The sequence below is a fragment of the Ambystoma mexicanum genome, chromosome 10 (genome assembly GCF_040938575.1).
Source record: "Ambystoma mexicanum isolate Mex_15411 chromosome 10, UKY_AmexF1_1, whole genome shotgun sequence".
In the NCBI taxonomy this organism is placed as follows: Eukaryota; Metazoa; Chordata; class Amphibia; order Caudata; family Ambystomatidae; genus Ambystoma; species Ambystoma mexicanum.
The window spans coordinates 1640622093-1640640568 of record NC_090932.1 but is presented as its reverse complement, the minus strand read 5'-3'; the positions used below and the strand labels follow the sequence as shown (position 1 = coordinate 1640640568).

At 48.1% G+C, this 18476-nt stretch overlaps 1 protein-coding gene across 2 annotated transcripts in view; it reads left to right on the top strand.

The window, feature by feature from the left end:
* The window catches only part of LOC138492705 (septin-2A), a 568103-nt gene that overhangs the window by 136064 nt on the left and 413563 nt on the right, over positions 1-18476 (top strand). For both annotated transcript variants that reach the window (XM_069620052.1, XM_069620053.1), the window contains exons 4-5: positions 11166-11252; positions 11984-12107. In XM_069620052.1, coding sequence (XP_069476153.1) covers positions 11166-11252; positions 11984-12107 — 211 coding nt within the window. The remainder of the gene's footprint in view (positions 1-11165; positions 11253-11983; positions 12108-18476) is intronic.

Here is an 18476-nt window from a genome sequence, read left to right as displayed (position 1 = left end):
CTTTCCAATTCTGCCCCAAGTGCAACCGCAAGTACCCTTGGGTCGACAGGCACGCCACGTGCAAACTGCAGAGCGTGTAGTAGGTTTAAACCCAAAACACTTAAGGACCGTTCGATCAAGCGTTGGGCCCACCACGCCAGGCGTCAAGAGGCCATGGCAGCGGAGGGCGCCTTCAGCGATGGCAGCGAGGCCGTGCTTTCGGACAGCGAGGGCATTATGGCGTCGAAAGACAGCCGAGCGCAAGTCCCTGGCCTCGGAAGGTCGTCCGGCAGGGCGGCTATGGGAAGACCCCCAGAGACACAAGCACTTCCCACAGCACAAAACACATGAAGTCCAACCAGGACTCGACGCGCACGTCGAGTTCTCGGAAAGAGGCACATAGAGAATGGTCCGAATCGGCGTTCTCGATCAAGATCGCCGCATGACTCCAGGCAATCATCCACTGTTGCCAAGAGTGCCTCGCTCCCCAAGGTAACGGATGTTCGATCGTCGGAGGACGAAGCTGACTTCCATCCCCAGACCGCACTCCAGGAGTCGGCGACCGCGTTACGGCGGCTCCCGAGCCCCTACACTCGAAGGATAGGGACACTACCCCCGTACCTTGACGCCAGGTGTCGAAAGGCTCCGAAGGGGCGAAAAAACAGGGAAAACACTCTTCCACTCACGGGGAGGGGGGAAAAACAACAAAGGAAGCAGCCTCTGCCTACTTCCACACCTTTTAAAACACTCCACTCCTCATAAACAGACAGACAAGTCCAAGTCTTCTGCTATCACAAAGACCCCTGCTCAGACCACCAAGTCTAGTCGGGATAAGTCAGAGAAACTTCCAGAAAGAGTCATCCCCAGTTCTAGAGAATGGTCTAGTGATGCCATAAACGGGGTCATGTCAAGGATGTCATCATTGGCAAATTTTTACGCGAAAAAACCCTGAACACTGTCTCTCTTATACTCCCGACGGGTCAGCACCCTCGGGCTCTAAGGATCCTATACCTCTAAGTAAAAAGTCCCGGTTTGAAACACCAACACGGTCTTCGGACCCCTTTTATGTACAGCCCTACTCTCGGTATCAAGGAGAGACATCCCTTTGTGAGGATCCAGATTTGGGCATGTTGGAAGAACAAACTGGTACGGGCTACTATGGGGATGAGCACCAAGAAGAGGATGAGGACGACCCGGAAACCTACATAGTAGATTCCCCGGTAGAGAAGGAACCCCCGGTTACCGACTCCCCTGTCGACAATCAACCTCTCCTGAATGAAGTTCTGTCTCGAGCAGCTGAACATTTCCACATTGACACCCAGGGTGCTCAAGAGGAGAGGGACTTCGCCGAGGAGTTAGTGGGAGAAAGGAGGCCCGTTGCCCAGGCCATCCCTATCCTGAAGTCTATTCAGAGGAGAATAGACCCTTCACTCGTAAATCCTAACCTCACCAGAGCAGTGAACCCCAGGATTGAGAAACGTTTCAGGGCAGCCCAATTGGACCCACTGCTTATAAAGGGGCATCTGAAGCCAGACTCCCCGGTTGTTACAAACACCCGTAAGAGGGCTAGAACACCCTTGTCATCGTCCGAAGCTCCTCCCGACAAGGAGAGCAAGAAACTGTATGGTTTGGGCAGGAAAGTAGCCTCCACTTCCGCCTACCAGGCAAGGATTGCCAACTCCACCACCCTGTTGACCAGCTACAACTGCCATCAGTGGGAAGAAGTCGCGGCACTCGTAGACTCTGCCCCAGAACCGTTAAAGAGCCATTTGGCACGAGTTTCGGCGGAGGGAAGAGCCGTGTCCGGTTGGTTTTTAAAAGCAACCTTTGATGCCGCGGATACCGCCGGCAGATTGATAGGAACTGTTATCAAGAGACATGCTTGGTTACGGCAGTCTGGATTCAAAGCTGAAACCCAAGCATCATTGTTAGATAAACCGGTGGAGCCGGATCTGTTTGGTAAGGCGGTAGAGGACGCGCTGAAAAATGCCAAGGACGAGTATGAAACCCTCAAATCCCTAGGCCAACTAACCAATAAACCCCCTAATCGGAGAGGGAATGGCAATTTTCGCCGCTCACGCGGTCAAAATTCCCAGAGAGGATCTAACTATTCCCAAGGGCAGGGTACACCGTGGAGCAATAATAACCAACAGTCTACCCAGGGTTACGGTAGGGGTAATAAAAGAGGACGTGGAAAAGGTAGAGGCAGCCCCAGTAGAGGAGGCGGCACGCCTCCACCAAAACAGTGACGCTCCGTTCTGGGTCCCTTCTCGCGCAACCCCAGTAGAGGGACGCATTTCCAACTTCACCCAAGCTTGGGAAGGGATCACATCAGACAGATGGGTGTTGTCCACAATATCCGCAGGGGACTGCATAGAACTGTTAGAGGGTCCCAGAAACCATCCTCCACAACAAAAAATACATTCCTTGGACCACTAGAAGATCCTCCTCGAGGAGATCGTCAATCTGCTAGCAAAGGACGTGATAGATCTCGTCCCGGGACACCAGGTAAACAAGGCTATTTATTCAATTTACTTCCTTGTGCCAAAAAAAGATTTGACAATGCGCCCAGTATTGGACTTACGGCCTGCAATCAAGTATGTCAAGCCCCAAAAGTTTTGCATGACTACTCTCCAGGAGGTAATCCCCCTCCTAAAAAAAGGGGATTACATGGCAACATTGGACATGAAAGATGCCTATTTTCATATTTCCATGTTCCCAGCGCACAGAAAGTACTTGCGCTTCAAGGTGGACAGTCGGCACTACCAGTTCAAGGTACTGCCCTTCAGGATAGTTTTGGCTCCAAGGGTATTCACCAAGGTACTGGCGGTGGCGGCAGCACACCTGTGCAGGGAGGCAATCCCGCTGTACCCTTACCTGGACGACTGGCTCATCACAAGGGAGACCCCAGTAATTTGCAGAGCAAACATTCAAAGGACTATCAACCTCCTCTTCGAATTGGGCTTCTCAAACGAGAAAAAGTCAAGTCTGGTGCCAAGCACATCCAAACAGTTCCTAGAGCTATCCTAGACACTCAAGAGGGGTTGACCTTTTCTTCCGAGGAAAGAATTCGGAATATACTGCTGCAAATTCTGCAATATCAGTCCGGTCGCCAGATAACGGTACGCAAAGCAATGCATTTGCTGGGCATGATGGCGTCATGTATTTACCTGGTCCCCCACGCGTGCCTGCGCATGCGTCCCATGCAGGAATGGTTGGCGAAACAGTGGTCTCAGGCAGGTGGTCAGAGGGACGATCTAGTGGTCGTTTCGCCAACACTTGTACAAAGCCTTCACTGGTGGACAAGAGAGAATCTGTCCAACGGGAAACCCTTTTACGATCCCGAGATACAGGCGGTAGTCACAACCAATGCATGCCTGACGGGGTGGGGAGCTCACCATCTCCAGCACACAGCTGAGGGTCTCTGGTCGCACTCAGTGGCCAAGAATCACATCAACCTGTTAGAGCTTCTGGCAGTATTCAGAGCACTTCAAGCGTTCGAGCCCTACCTGTTAAAACTGTCAGTGCAAATCCGGACAGACAGCACTACAGCCATGTTCTACCTGAACAAGCAAGGAGGGACTCTGTCGCCAAATCTGTCCAAGCTTGCCCAGAAAATCTGGATATGGGCACTCAGACGGAACATCTTCCTGTCATTGCAACATGTTCCAGGGGATCTCATTTCCCTAGTGGATGCTCTGCGCAGAGACCCCCTCCCAGAGGAACACGAATGGTGCCTACACAGAGAAGTCGCAGAAGATATCTTCTCTCAGTTGGGTTTCCCCACTATAGACCTATTCGCCACAAGCGAAAACAGACAATGCCCAGGATTTGCATCCAGGTTCCCCCAACCAGACTCCCAGGGGAACGCCCTGTGGATGAACTGGTCAGGGATGCTTGCGTACGCTTTTCCACCAACTCCTCTAATCAGGAAGGTGGTCAACAAGATGAACAGAGAATCGATGACGCTAGTCCTAGTTGCTCCCATGTGGGCAAGACAACCGTGGTTCCCACACTTACGCAGATTGGCGGTGGGCGAACCCATCAATCTTCCGGGCTGGTACAATCTACTGTCCCAGCACCAAGGTCAAACAGTGCATCCTCAACCCAACTCAATGAACCTGACAGCATGGCTCCTGAGGTCAGAGTTCGGACATCTCAATTTACCACAGAGGTTTATGGACATCCTAAAGGAATATAGGAAACCTAACATGAGGTACTGTTACTTTGACAATTGGAAGAGATTCGTTATCTGGTGCCAGAGTAGAGAAATCAACCCAGTTGATTGCACTCCTTCCACTATTGTTACATACATGCTCCACCTGCTGGATGCAGGACTGGTTTTTAACTCGCTGAAGGTACACCTGGCAGCCCTGTCAGCATACACCACTTCCCATAACAAGGTGTTGTGGTGGAAAGTACTAGTAGTTAAAGCCTTCATGGAAGGAGTAAAGAGACTTCACCCTCCTATTTCAAAACCACCACCAGGATGGGACCTTAACGTGGTGCTATCTAAGCTCATGGGGGCCCCCCATTCGAGCCCATGCACAAAAGCAGTCTGAAACACCTGACTTACAAAACGGCCTTCTTAGTAGCAATTACATCTATAAGAAGAGTCAGTGAAATTCAGGCTCTGTCAGTGCAAGATCCCTTCTTTACTGTCCATAAAGATAAACTGGTTTTACGCACACACCATAGGTTCTCACCTAAGTTTATTTCAAAATTCCACGTGAACCAGTCCATCGAGCTTCCGGCTTTCCTCCAAGACCCACAAAGCTCGGCTGAGGTAAAACTACACACACTAGATGTGCGTAGGGCGGTCCTCTACTATGTAAACAAGACCAGGCCGCTAAGGAAAATAGATCAACTGTTTGTCTCCGTAGCTACAGGCAGAGAGGGGGATTGTGTCTCTAAAGGTGCCATCTCGAAGTGGATTATTAACTGTATCCAGCTGTGTTACTCACTTTCTGAACAAACTCTGCCTTTCACGCCTGGGGCCCACTCTACAAGAGGCATTAGGGCCACTCTGGCTTTCATTGCAAATGTACCCCTAGACACCATTTGCAAAGCAGCTTCTTGGCGCTCTATTCATACTTTTACTCAGCACTACTGCATTGACACTCATTCCAAGACAGATACACAAGTGGGACAAGCGGTTCTAAGACATTTATTTGCTCATGACCCTTCTCACATCCCACCTCCTTCAGGTACTGCTCGCTAATCTATGCACAGCATGTGATCTAAGCAGATTCCACAAGCCTCAGAAGGGATACATTACTCACCGTAATCGCGTTTCTGATGCTTGTATCTGCTTAGATTCACATGCGACCCACCCTTCCTCCCCTCTGAGAGAAGGCGCATGGATACGTGTAGTCTTACCTTTCTATCTATCTGCTTGGATTATCTGTACTCGCGCTACTCCTCATGCTACCTCCTGTCAGATAAAATACAATCTGAGGGTCCTAGACGCGTGAGGGATCATGGGTACAGTGGACGTCACACTAGGGATAGTATTACTGGCACGCCCTGTGTCGACGCCCTTTTTTGAGTTTTGAAAAACAAACTGTAATACTCTGCAGCTTCCACTAGATGTCAACCTATGCACAGCATGGGAATCTAAGCAGATACAAGCATCAGAAATACAATTACGGTGAGTAATGTATCCCATATGTGTATACATATTTCTGAGGTTTGTGGATCTGCTTGGATCTTTGCAGATGGTGACATCTAGTGCTAGTCGCAGACTATTACATGATTTGTTTTCAAAACTCAAAAAGGAACTGTGCATGCCAATACTATCCCATGTGTGATTTCCACTGTACCCATGGTACTTGACGCGGCGAGGTCCCTCGGATTGTTTGTTTTCCGCCATCGTGGTCGGTCGATGCCTTTTGCTAGAGAAAGTTTAACTTTAGACTTTCTTATTATCCTTTCTTCAACCGCCCATCGCCTGCCGCACTACCAACTACTTCAGCGGCTTTCGACGGATGGCAACATAGACTATAACCGCTTTGATGATCGCTGACTGTGGCCTTCCTAAGCCTCAGCGGGCTTTGACCCATTACAGTAGGTAGAATGGGGGGAGTTTTCTTGCTCTTTTTGTTGCTAGAGAATGCCTTTTCTGACCCCCACCTATCTTCCTTCTGATCGCTGCACTGCCTTTCCCTTTCGCCGTGGAGAATACTCCATTTAAATGTTGTCCATCCTGTTATAGGAAATTCCCCTGGAAGGACACGCACGGTGTGTGCAATCGCTGCCTGCCAAGGGACCACCCCGAAAAAACGTTAAAGTCCTGCAAACTTTTCAGGCCCAAAACATTAAGACCGCCGAACAAAGCGATGGGCTGTCCATGCAATGCAGGCCGAAGCCTCCATAGACGTGGTGGGGGAATCCAGTGAAGGCAGCATCAGCGTACTAGCTGATGCTGAGGGCGATCTGCCTCCTAAGGAACCCCATGTGCGTGACCCTGACTAAAGCAAGCCAGCGGTCCTGTGATGGAGAAGTCACCTGGCGGCAAAGGCACCTACACTAAGCACATACCCTACAGCCAACCAGTTCGTGCCTTGCAGTGTCTAAGGAGAGATCCTCTAAACTATCCCTTCGCTCATGACAGGTCTCCGAAACAGGCGCCATAAAGGCCTGTTTCAGACACTTCTTTCCCACGTTGAAGGACGTGCATCGAAAGGAGTAGCTACAAAAGGTCCAGGAGTAGAGGACGATCCTCTTTTTCCGGGGTTACCACCCCACTCAATGACACTTGGCTCCAAGTTCCCCCCTCCGCCCCCCCGCCCCCCTGCTGCTCCAGTAGGAGGTGGTATCTCACAATTCACCCATGCATGGGAGGGGCTCACCTCATACAAGTTGGTGTTATCCACTGTGGCGGGCGGTTATTGTATAGAACTTCTACAGAGACCATCCAATCACCCGCCAAAACACAAAGATGGTAACAGAAAACAAGCGCATTCTGCTAGAGGAAGTCAAAACACTGCTGCAAAAGGACGCAATAGAAATCATCCCAGCAAACCAGGCTATCTGTTAAACGTACTTCCTTGTGCCAAAGAAAGACTTGACTTGATGCGCCCTGTACTAGACCTGCGCCCAGCGAATACTGATGTCAAGCCACCAAGGTTTTGCATGACTATGCTTGAGGAAGTAATTACCCTCTTAAAACAGGGGGATTACATGACAGCATTGGAATGGAAGATGCATACTTTCATATTTCAATGTTCCCAGCGCACAGAAAATATCTGCGCTTAAAAATAGCAGGAATACACTACCAGTTCAAGGAGCTCCCCTTCGGCATAGCTTCGGCTGCAAGGGTGTTCACCAAGGTACTAGCAGTGGTAGCTATGCAGAGTCAATCCCAGTGTACCCTTATATAGAGGACTGACTGATAATGGGGGAGTCTCCTCAAATTTGCAGATACAACACCCAAAGAACAATCAACCTCCTGTACCAAATGGGATTCCCTATGAGAGAAAATCAAGTCTCCTGCCCAGTCAAACAAACAATTCTGGGGGCGATTATAAAAATAAAACGGGAACCAGTCTTCACCCTCAAACTACAGGGTACAAAATATGCTGTTACAAGTACCTCACTATCTAGCTGGTCGCCAGATGACACTACGCAAGGCAATACCCCTGCTTGGGATGATGGCCTCCTGCATTTACCTGGTCCCACAAGTGCGGATGCGCCTGCACCTAATGCAGGAATGGTTAGCAAAACAATGGTGAGAAGATCTAGTGGTTGTTTCGCCAACCCTGCTACAGGCTCTTCGCTGGCTGGTGGTCCAAGGACAATCTATTAAAGGGAAACCCCTTTTGCAATCCACCAGTTTAAGCGATATTAACTACGGACGCCTCAACCTGCAGTTGGGGAACCCACTACCTTCACCACACAGCTCACGACCAGTGGTCAAACACCACAACCCAAAACCACATCAACCTCCTAGAACCTCCAACTTTTCCCAAAGCTCTACAAGCTTTTCAGCAGCAACTAGCAGGTCAAACAGTGCAAGTCTTCACAGACTGCACCACTGCCATGTTTCACAGAAACAAGCAGAGAGGCACACACTCTCCAAATCTGTCCAAACTATCCAATAGAATTTGAAAGTGAACACTCGAGGAGAACATGTTCCTAGTCTCGCAACATATTCTAGGGGAACTCAATACTTTAGCAGACTCTCTAAGCAGAAATCCTCTACCCGAGGAACATGAGTGGCAAATTAACAAAGATATGTAACACAATCTTCTCACTGTTGGATCATCCTCATATAGACACATTCGCCACAAGCCTAAGTGCGCAATGCCCAGACTTGGCATCCAGGTTTCCCCAACCAGGATCCAAGGGGAACGCCCTGTGGATGAACTGGTCAGGGAAATTTGCTTACGCTTTTCCACCGACACCTCTCCTCAGCAGGATAGTGCACAAAATGCACCAGGAACAAGTCCCGCTAATCCCGATTGCTTCAATGTGGGCTTGACAGTCATGTGTTCCACACCAACTCAAACTGGTGATATGCAAACCAATGAAACATCCGTGCCCATTCAACATGCTGTCCCAGCACGAGGGAACACTCATCCACATCCTCAATCTCTAGACTTGGCAGCCTGGCTCCTGAAGACAGAGTTTGGGCATTTAAACCTTCCTCAAAGGTGTTCGGATATCCTTCAGGAGGTACAAAAACCCAACACAAGACACTGTTACTTCAACAAGTGGAAAAGGTTGGTCATCTGGTGTACTTACACCATCCTTCAACCCAATCGAAAGCTCAGCTTCAAACATTCTACATTACATGCTTTAACTGCTATACGTTTTTGCCTAGTATTTAACTCTGTTAAAGTACACTAAGCGGCACTGTCCGCGTACACCACCTCAGAAAACAAGGTATCCTGGTGGAAAGTTCCAGTTATCAAGGCTTTCATGGAAGGAGTCAAGAGACTATACCCTCCCATCTCCAACCCTCCACCAGTTTGGGACATTAATGTTGTACTTTCAAAGCGCATGGGTCCTCCCTTCGAGCTCATGCACAAGGCCAGCCTAAAACACTTGACCTACAAGACTGCCTTTCTAGTAGCTATCATCTTCATACCTTAGATGTAAGGGGTGAAGTTGTATACTACATAAACAAAACAAAACCGCTAAGGAAAACAGACCAACTCTTTGTTTCCATAGTACCAGGTAGGAAAGGAGACATTTCTAAAAACGTCATCTCCAGATGGACAGTCAAATGCATACAGCTCTGGTATTCACTATCTAAATAAACTCGACCTTTTATCACTAGCACTCGCTCTACAAGGAGTACAGGAGCTACTCTAGCATTTATTGAAAATGTACCCCTAGACACAACTTGCAAAGCAGCTACTTGGAGCTCAGTTCATGTATTTACATAGCATTACTGCATCAATACACACTCTAAAGAAGACTTGCAGGTGGGCCAAGCGGTGCTGAAACATCCATTTGCTGCTGCACCTTCTCACAACCTGCTACCTTCTCCAGATATTGCTGGCTAATCTATGCAAAGCATGTGATCTAAGCAGATCCACAAGCTTCAGAAGGCATACATTACTCACTGTAATCTTATTTCTGATGCTTGTATCTTGTATGCTTGTCGGCCAACGAGGATAGTTCAGGGGCAACGTGTTTGTCTTGGAAGCATGAACGCGTAGCAACACAGGTTTGAATCCCGGTCTCGCGTTTAGAAACTGAAATACGGTATTAAGCGTGTTCCAAAAGAACAATTATAATCTGTTTAGATTCACATGCACCCACCCTTCCTCCCTTGTTGAGTCGAAGGTGCATGGATGTTCTTGCTTTATCTCTATTCTCTGCTTTATTACATCTTGTACTTGCGCTACACTTCATGCAACCTCATGTCTGTAAGAAACCAATCTGAGGGACCTTGACACGTGAAGGACCATTGGTACAGTGGACGTCACATTAGGGATAGTATTACTGACACGCCCTGTCGACGTCCCTTTTCGAGTTTCGAAAGAAAATCATGTAATACTCGGTCTACCACTAGATGTTGGCCTTTTCAAAACCTCTCCCTCTCCGTCCCCCTTTTTAGATACACTCTTACATCCACTATACCGGTGCTGTCCTGAACCCCCCAGAGTGTAGGTTTCATACTTGCATATAAAGGCTTGCATGACAGTTGGGAGCTACAAGGTTTGCTAAATGGCAACATGTTAAGCTTTGTGCACACTGCATCCTCTGTCCTGTAAATGAAAATCACCCCGTTATCCCTTGAAACGTACCATGGTGTGTTTTATTTGTGAATCTGTGGCTGTTGGTCTGTCAGAATCTATTCACGTATATACGGGGATCGATGTATACTTTCAGGGATTTTAGGACCACTTGGAGAAGGTGCCCCATGGATGTTATGTGCAGGGGAGCGGAGGTATGTGCATCTGTATGCACAGGGGTCGATGTGGGATTTTGTGTGCACTATTGCATACGTTTGGGGTGGACATTTTTCGTGTGCGACTCTGATTTGCTGTGTGTACACTTGGCTAAGCTTTCCCTTGGCCCCAGAGGTCATGAATGCAGATTCAGTGCTGTTTGGGCTGGGGCTGTGCATGTGTGATTGTGTGCACGATGGTTCGGCATGTGTGTGTGTGTTTGGCATGCATGGAGATCACCTGCCTAGATGGGAGAGTCGGCGGCCTATTAAGCACCCGCGGCGCGCTCTGGTAAGCAGAGGAGCTGAAGCAGTTCACCTCAGCAGGCCCCCCCCCTCGTGGGTTTAATTCTTGTAGCAGATGCGGAAGTGGTGCGAACACTCAATGCTGTCCGGCTCCTGCTGTAGTGGGAAGACTCCCTTCGAAGTGCATGTGTCCTCTTTTATTTGGATAGTTTGTATCTATTGGCGCCCAGAGTGGTTCTGTTCCGTCTGGCTTCAGGGAGCGCTTGTTAAAAATGAAACCGTAAATACACGCCAAGGGTGCAAGACAATAAAATCATGCAAACGTGTAACCATTCTGTTGCACTTCCTGTTCGTATTCTTTTAAGCCTTGGCCTCCGAAGCAAGGTAAACGCTTATTTCCCTGCAGTCAAACCCTTTTGGTGAGTGCCCGCAAAGGGGGGTGGTTTTTATTAATGGCTCTTAGGTTTTCCTTCAAGATGTATTTTGTAATCCGTCTGCTGCCTTCCCTTCTTGACTGCTCTCTTGCTTTTACCTGCAGGGGAGTCTGGCTTGGGAAAGTCCACTCTGATTAATAGCCTCTTCCTCACGGACCTGTACCCGGAGCGTTACATTCCCGGAGCGGCAGGTAAGCAAGGGGTCTCTGTGTCAGTGGCGTGGAAAGTGGGAGGGCCGGGCTCACTGTGAGCTCATACTTTCTACTCCAGCCCTCAGAGTTTATCAATTGCTCAGAAAAACCTCGGAATTTCCCCAGTTCAACGTGTACATTTTCTTCATCTACTGTTTTGCCAAAGTAAATGACAGTGTTAATTTACTTTACCAAAATGACATCTCTGTGGTAAAAAGGGGATACATGTCTGGATAGCGGTAATTGGCATAAGGGGGTGGCTAAGGGTAGGGGAGCGGGGTCAATATGCTGAGATGTGTGGACCCCTATAGTAAAACTAATCACTGCACAGTAATGGTGGCAGAGTAAATGGCCACTTTTTACTGTAGCAAAATGACAGTGCCCATTTTCTAATTACACGCGAGTAACTACCATACTGCAAGAAGGAAAGAATCTGCAGGCTGACATGCCTTCTATAGCCTTCACTAACAGTGGCTTGACCTTCCTTTTAATTGTTCATGCACTAGTCGTTGAGCTTCCGGCCATAGGAAGGTTATCTGCAAGCCTGGGCCAACAGTGGCTCCAGTTGCATCTTTGACTTAACCGCAAGTGGTTATCGTTTTGAGAGTACAGTCTCTTGGTGCAAAGTGTGTTTTGGTCTTGACTGTTCCAAGTGCCCCTCCTTTTGATTTGCTGTGGAGAGCAGGGCTGCATTTGACTGGTCTGACACAGACTGTCTTGCCTTTATACAGAGAAGATCGAGCGAACGGTTCAGATCGAGGCGTCCACGGTGGAGATAGAGGAGCGTGGCGTGAAGCTTCGGTTGACCGTGGTAGACACTCCAGGCTACGGTGATGCCATCAACAGCCAGGACTGGTGAGTGCAGGGGTGTGCTGGGGGCTGGTGCTTGGCTGAAGGTGCTTCACCTTGCCTGTCCTGCTCTTGATGAAGCCCTCACAGATTGCTGCCTGTTTGAAACATGTTGACTTTGGCTTCCGCTGCACTGTTTCAGTTTCAGCACAGAGTATTTGGAAGAGTAGACTTCTTGAATGCTACTGACGTTTGTGAATTGTTCCCTGTGTTAAAGTGCACAGCAATCCAGCTGGATTTCCTAGAGTTCAATGCGGGAAAGTAGGGGTTGACGCTTGCCCTGTCTGGGGCAGATTATCAATACATTGTTCTCAGACTGATAAGTTCCTAGAAGTCGTTTGCTGTGCACCCCTACATCCTGTCAACTTACACTTGTAATGCCATGTAAGGTGATCTTATGTACTGCATCTATGCAGTTTTTTGGCAGGTATGTGTTTCTTCAAAAGAGTGGAGTGGAGTGGAGTGGAGAGGAGATAATAAGCTAGAAAGTGAGTTGTGCGAACCTGGAGGTCAGTGCAGGCTGGAAGTGCCAGAGTCTTGAGTGCTCGTACGGTGCCATCTCGTTTTTGGCGCTGATATGTAGATGTGTGTATACAACGGAAAGCCTAAAATCTCTTAGGTGACAACACTTGGACACAGAGAGGGGTGTTGGTGTGGAGGGCCAAATGGGTGTATTATTGGAGGTAAGTCGTAGTGGACCCTGTAATGAGCTCTACATGGCTCTTCCCCGGTTAATGTGCAGCTTGTGTAGCTAGCCAGCATAAACCTGCTGTGTTTCTGGGGCCCTGTTTGTAGTAACAAGGTGGTAGTAGATTGTAAAGTATGTCTGTTATGGAAAAGTGCATCATTTTTGCGGGCTGGGCTTACTTCTTGTTCCTGAGGCTTAAGGCTATATTCCTCTGGTAGAGATGCACTCAGGAATTATGATATAGGCAGAGGACCTGTCCTCAATTGTGATAAGGTTTCTACAGTCCTGCGTGCGTTACAATTGAATTATTGCGAATGGTTGTGGATAGGGGTGGAGTAATTGGCGCTAGAAAATCATTAATTTTAAAAGAAAAGCTGGAAATCGTACATGCTACTTTGCACTTGCCCATGCCCTGCTGCCTCCATCCGCCCACCTTTCCTTTTCTGCTGGCAGCTGGACTGGATGCTACTCTGCACTTGCCCATGCCCTGCTGCCTCCATCCTCTGTCTGGATGCTACTCTGCACTTGCCCATGCCCTGCTGCCTCCATCCTCTGTATTTGCCCACCTTTCCTTTTCTCCTGGCAGTTGGACTGGATGCTGCTTTGCACTTGCCCATACCCTGCTGCCTCCATCCTCTGTATTTGCCCACCTTTCCTTTTCTCCTGGCAGTTGGACTGGATGCTGCTTTGCACTTGCCCATGCCCTGCTGCCTCCATCCTCTGTCTGGATGCTACTCTGCACTTGCCCATGCCCTGCTGCCTCCATCCTCTGTATTTGCCCACCTTTCCTTTTCTTCTGGCAGCTGGACTGGATGCTGCTCTGCGCTTGCCTCTGCTGCCTCCATCCTCTGTATTCATCCACCTTTCTTTTCCTCCTGGCAGCTGGACTGGATGCTGCTCTACACTTGCCCATGCCCTGCTGCCTTCATCCTCTGTATTCGCTCACCTTTCCTCCTGGCAGCTGGACTGTAAGCTGCTTTGCACTTGCCCATGCCCTGCTGCCTCCATCCTCTGTATTTGCCCACCTTTCCTTTCCTTCTAGCAGCTGGACTGGATGCTGCTCTGCGCTTGCCCATGCCCTGCTGCCTCCATCCTCTGTATTTGCCCACCTTTCCTTTTCTCCTGGCAGCTGGACTGTAAGCTGCTTTGCACTTGCCCATGCCCTGCTGCCTCCATCCTCTGTATTTGCCCACCTTTCCTTTCCTTCTAGCAGCTGGACTGGATGCTGCTCTGCGCTTGCCCATGCCCTGCTGCCTCCATCCTCTGTATTTGCCCACCTTTCCTTTTCTCCTGGCAGCTGGACTGTAAGCTGCTTTGCACTTGCCCATGCCCTGCTGCCTCCATCCTCTGTATTTGCCCACCTTTCCTTTCCTTCTAGCAGCTGGACTGGATGCTGCTCTGCGCTTGCCCCTGCTGCCTCCATCCTCTGTATTCATCCACCTTTACTTTTCTCCTGGCAGCTGGACTGTAAGCTGCTTTGCACTTGCCCATTGTATCACAAGAGGGGTAGCCGCCAGACAAAGTTAGGACATAACTGTAGATTTAGTATGCGATTATTTACAGTTAAATACATGGTGTTTTTTTCAATGAATCGCCAATGGTTCATACTAGTGATGTAGTCTAGAAACCCCTAAAGGGTGAGCATGATAAATATATTGCATTGTACAAGTGTACTCAATCTAAATGGGAGAAACAGTTTCTTTTGATGCAATTTTATTACAAAAAGCTTCTCTTATCAAAACAACAAAACGCAACATATGATGTCCTGATATACTAATAAATAAGCAGATAGAAATAGAGCATAGGTCTCGAGTCTATTCTGCAGTCAAAGAAACAAAAAAGGAGGAAGAAACAACTAAATTGTAGTGATACGTTTTTCACATAACATTATAACTCGAACAAAAGAATACAGAAGTCAACATAAGCATGAATAGTTAGGGGTACATTTTCATCAATTTGAAGAGATGCCCCACTAGGATAAGGCTATAATGAAACATAATCAGGACAGTCTAGTGGGTAATAGTTGGTTAGTGTACAGTTTTATATAGGTCAGGAACATATGTCCTTGCAGTGTTGGTTTCAATCCTATATGTTTGTACACTAATTTGAGATCTATTGGTGACCAATCCCCGGTCTATCGGTCTACGTCAGGAACATAGCATTCCCAAAGATGTATATTGGGTCAACAGTAGTGGTGCTGGACCCTAGGACGTTTCGGCTTCCAGATTTGGTGCCTTCTTCTGGGCCAGAAAAGGATTGTATAGCCCTATAGATGGTAAACACAGAAAGGGTGGATGTTAGAAACTCAGAGTATACTGTACCAGCAAGTGGTACCAATAAGCACTATACAGTTGTAGTCCTCTATAGCTAAGAGAGAGTATCTCTCATTTAAAAAAAACAAATAAAAAAAAACAAGCCAACCTTGAGCTTGGGTCCGGGGAGGAAAGAGGAGAAGGCAGTTCGGTCAGGTGGAGCTGCATTCATTCAACAGTGGGCAGTTGGCAGCAGGCAGAACCCTGGGTAGGGTTGTAAGGTAGACCCCCACCATACATCTGGAAGAGGCCAATATATGTGTAAGAGCTAGAGAGTCCTATGCACAAAATGGCTGGAGGTAAAAGAAAAAAACCAAAAAAAACAGTTGGTAAAGTGCATACCTGGTAGTCCTGTGGGAATGCAGGCAACCTCCAGGAATTGTCAGTATGGGTGGCCAGAGCAGATGAATGCCCCTAGTAGGCCCCGGGTAAGTAGAGGGCAGCAGATGGTGGTGCCCAACCCGGGGTGGTTGTTAGTAGTGGACCCTGTAATGAGCTCTACATGAGTCTTCCCTGGTTAATGCACAGCTTGTGTAGCTAGCCAGCATAAACCTGCTGCGTTTCTGGGGCCCTGTGTTTGTAGTAACAAGGTGCTAGTAGATTGCAAAGTATATCTGTTAGTTATGGAAAAGTGCATCATTTTTGCAGGCTGGGCTTCTTGTTCCTGAGGTTTAAGGCTATATTCATCTGGTAGAGATGCACTCAGGAATTGTGATATAGGCAGAGGACCTGTCCTCAATTGTGATAAAGTTTCTACAGTCCTGCGTGCGTTACAATTGAATTATTTCAAATGGTTATGGATTGGGGCGGAGCAATTGGTGCTAGAAAATCCTTCATTTTAAAAGAAAAGCTGGAAATCGTACATGCTACTCTGCACTTGCCCATGCCCTGCTGCCTCCATCCTCTGTATTCGTCCACCTTTCCTTTTCTCCTGGCAGCTGGACTGGATTCTGCTCTGCACTTGCCCATGCTCTGCTGCCTCCATCTTCTGTATTCACACACCTTTCCTTTTCTCCTGGCATCTGGACTGGATGCTGCTCTGCACTTGCCCATGCTCTGCTGCCTCCATCCTCTGTATTCGTCCACCTTTCCTTTTCTCCTGGCAGCTGGACTGGATGCTGCTCTGCACTTGCCCATGCTCTGCTGCCTCCATCCTCTGTATTCACCCACCTTTCCTTTTCTCCTGGCAGCTGGACTGGATGCTGCTCTGCACTTGCCCATGCTCTGCTGCCTCCATCCTCTGTATTCGTCCACCTTTCCTTTTCTCCTGGCAGCTGGACTGGATGCTGCTCTGCACTTGTCCATGCTCTGCTGCCTCCATCCTCTGTATTCGCCCACCTTTCCTTTTCTCCTAGCAGCTGGATTGGATACCTTATTTTATGCACTGCTCATCCTATTTTTCTTCATTTTGTATCCCACCACTTCAGAGGTTCTCTCTCTTTGTGATAAATCCCGTGGATGCCGCACTGAAACCCTGCCTAAGGCCTCCTCCCAGGTGGCCAGGGGAAACGGACGCTTTCTGATACTGACCTGGGGGTTGTGTACTACAGGAGGATTACCTGGGAGGAGATCCTGTGGGATGAGACACATTTTTTTGTCTTTAAAAGGGAAGGACCAAGACAGATAATGGCGTATTATGTGTTTGAACCACGCATTAAACCTGTGGAGGTGGGAGAAGCCGGTGTGAGATTTTACTTTTCTAGGAAGAAAAGACGGTTTGAGATTTGCAAGGTTACAAATCCCCCTTATTCCCAGAGGTACAGTGACAGGAAACCCATAAATAATGATTTAAATTAACTGCCTTCTCCTTTTCAAATAAACTCTTGTAACGTTTCCTTAAATGCATTTACGAGGGATAAATCTGCATTTGAAAATAAAAGCTGGGACGAGAAAGAGGGCTCAAGAGCAATGTTGCAGGAGTGGTCTGCTTGTTAAGCAAAATGAGGGAAGCAGAGAGGCTTACAAGGCCCCCTCGGGTGCAGGCCATTAGACAGATGGAGATTGAGATGTGGCTGGCATAGTTGCAGCAGTAGCAGAGCAAGTGCACGTTGACAATCAAAGCAGAAGTTGGTGGAAAGGAGGGACGCTGGGACTTTCACCAAGCAGAGACAGCTGCTTGTCTTGAGAGGGTTCAGTTCCCCCTAAATGAAGTGCAGAGGTTGCGCAGCGGAAGGCGTGCCAGAGATCGTGGCAGAGAGTTGCCATACAGCCAAGGGTCTCAGGGGCATAAGTAGCTCTGTGACTGAGTGGTGAGGATGAAGACGCCTTCACAGAGGAGGTGTGTGTCCAAAAAAAGCCAGAAGCAGTAATAGTTCTGAACACGTGACGGGAGCAAGACATACGCCGCAGAGTGTAAATGCGCATTCTGAGCCCTTGTGCGAACACAGACAGGCAACTGTAGCCCCAAATGGAATCGCTTGCGTACCAGTGAAAGCAGTAGAATACAGACCGTTGATTGACGGACAATGGCAATTCACAAAAATAATCTTCTTCCCTAGCACTTTTGTAAGCGGCAAACGCTCTGAATTAAGCTAGTTGAATATTAAATCCTCACAGATGAAAGACTGGTCGCGAGTGCTGGGCAAAGGCTAACCAAAGAGCCAATTGTGAAGCTGTTCAAGTCGAAGTAGCACTGAAGTTAAGTGACAGAATATTGAATTGTGAGTTTAAGGGTATAAGCATTGCCCATGGCAAGAGTTTTACAAGCATAGTCTTCAGCCAAGTGAGACTAACAGGCATACAATTAAGCTGCTTTGGTGGGCAGAAGACAAAGAGGCGAATGCAAGGGTGTAAAAAGATGAAGTCTGCCGATTCTAAATTTTACCTAAAATTTGGTCTAACTCAAATTGCCAAAGCCATAAGGAAAGGTACAATTACATCCTTACAATCAATCTTGGTTGCTGATGTGACGAAGACAAGAGTGGCAAAGAGGCTGCCCTTTCGATAAATTGATTGTTCAGAAGAAGAGTGCCTTGCTTACTTGGAAGTGCTCAGGGGCACTAAAGTGAACCTTGTATTTTCTGAACGTTGTTCAAAGTCACAAACGTGAAAACTGCTGAAGCTGTAGTACATATGAGATGTTGCATAAAGACAAATGGCAAACAGGCTGTCTTTCTGTAAGGGGAATGTTCATGGGAAGGATGCCTGGCCTACATGAAGGTGTTGACGAACACTGCTGTGAATATTTCCTTTTCTGGAAAGTCGTGATTAATCTTTTGATTGTTGGTAAATTTAAAACTTCAGAACCCAGTTGAATGTGGGGCAGGTGAGTAGACCCGCATGATGAATCCTTACAGAAGTTAACCAGGTATGAGGGTTATACAGGTGGAAGTAATGGGGCTGTGACTTCATCCCGACAAATATATAACTTGTGAC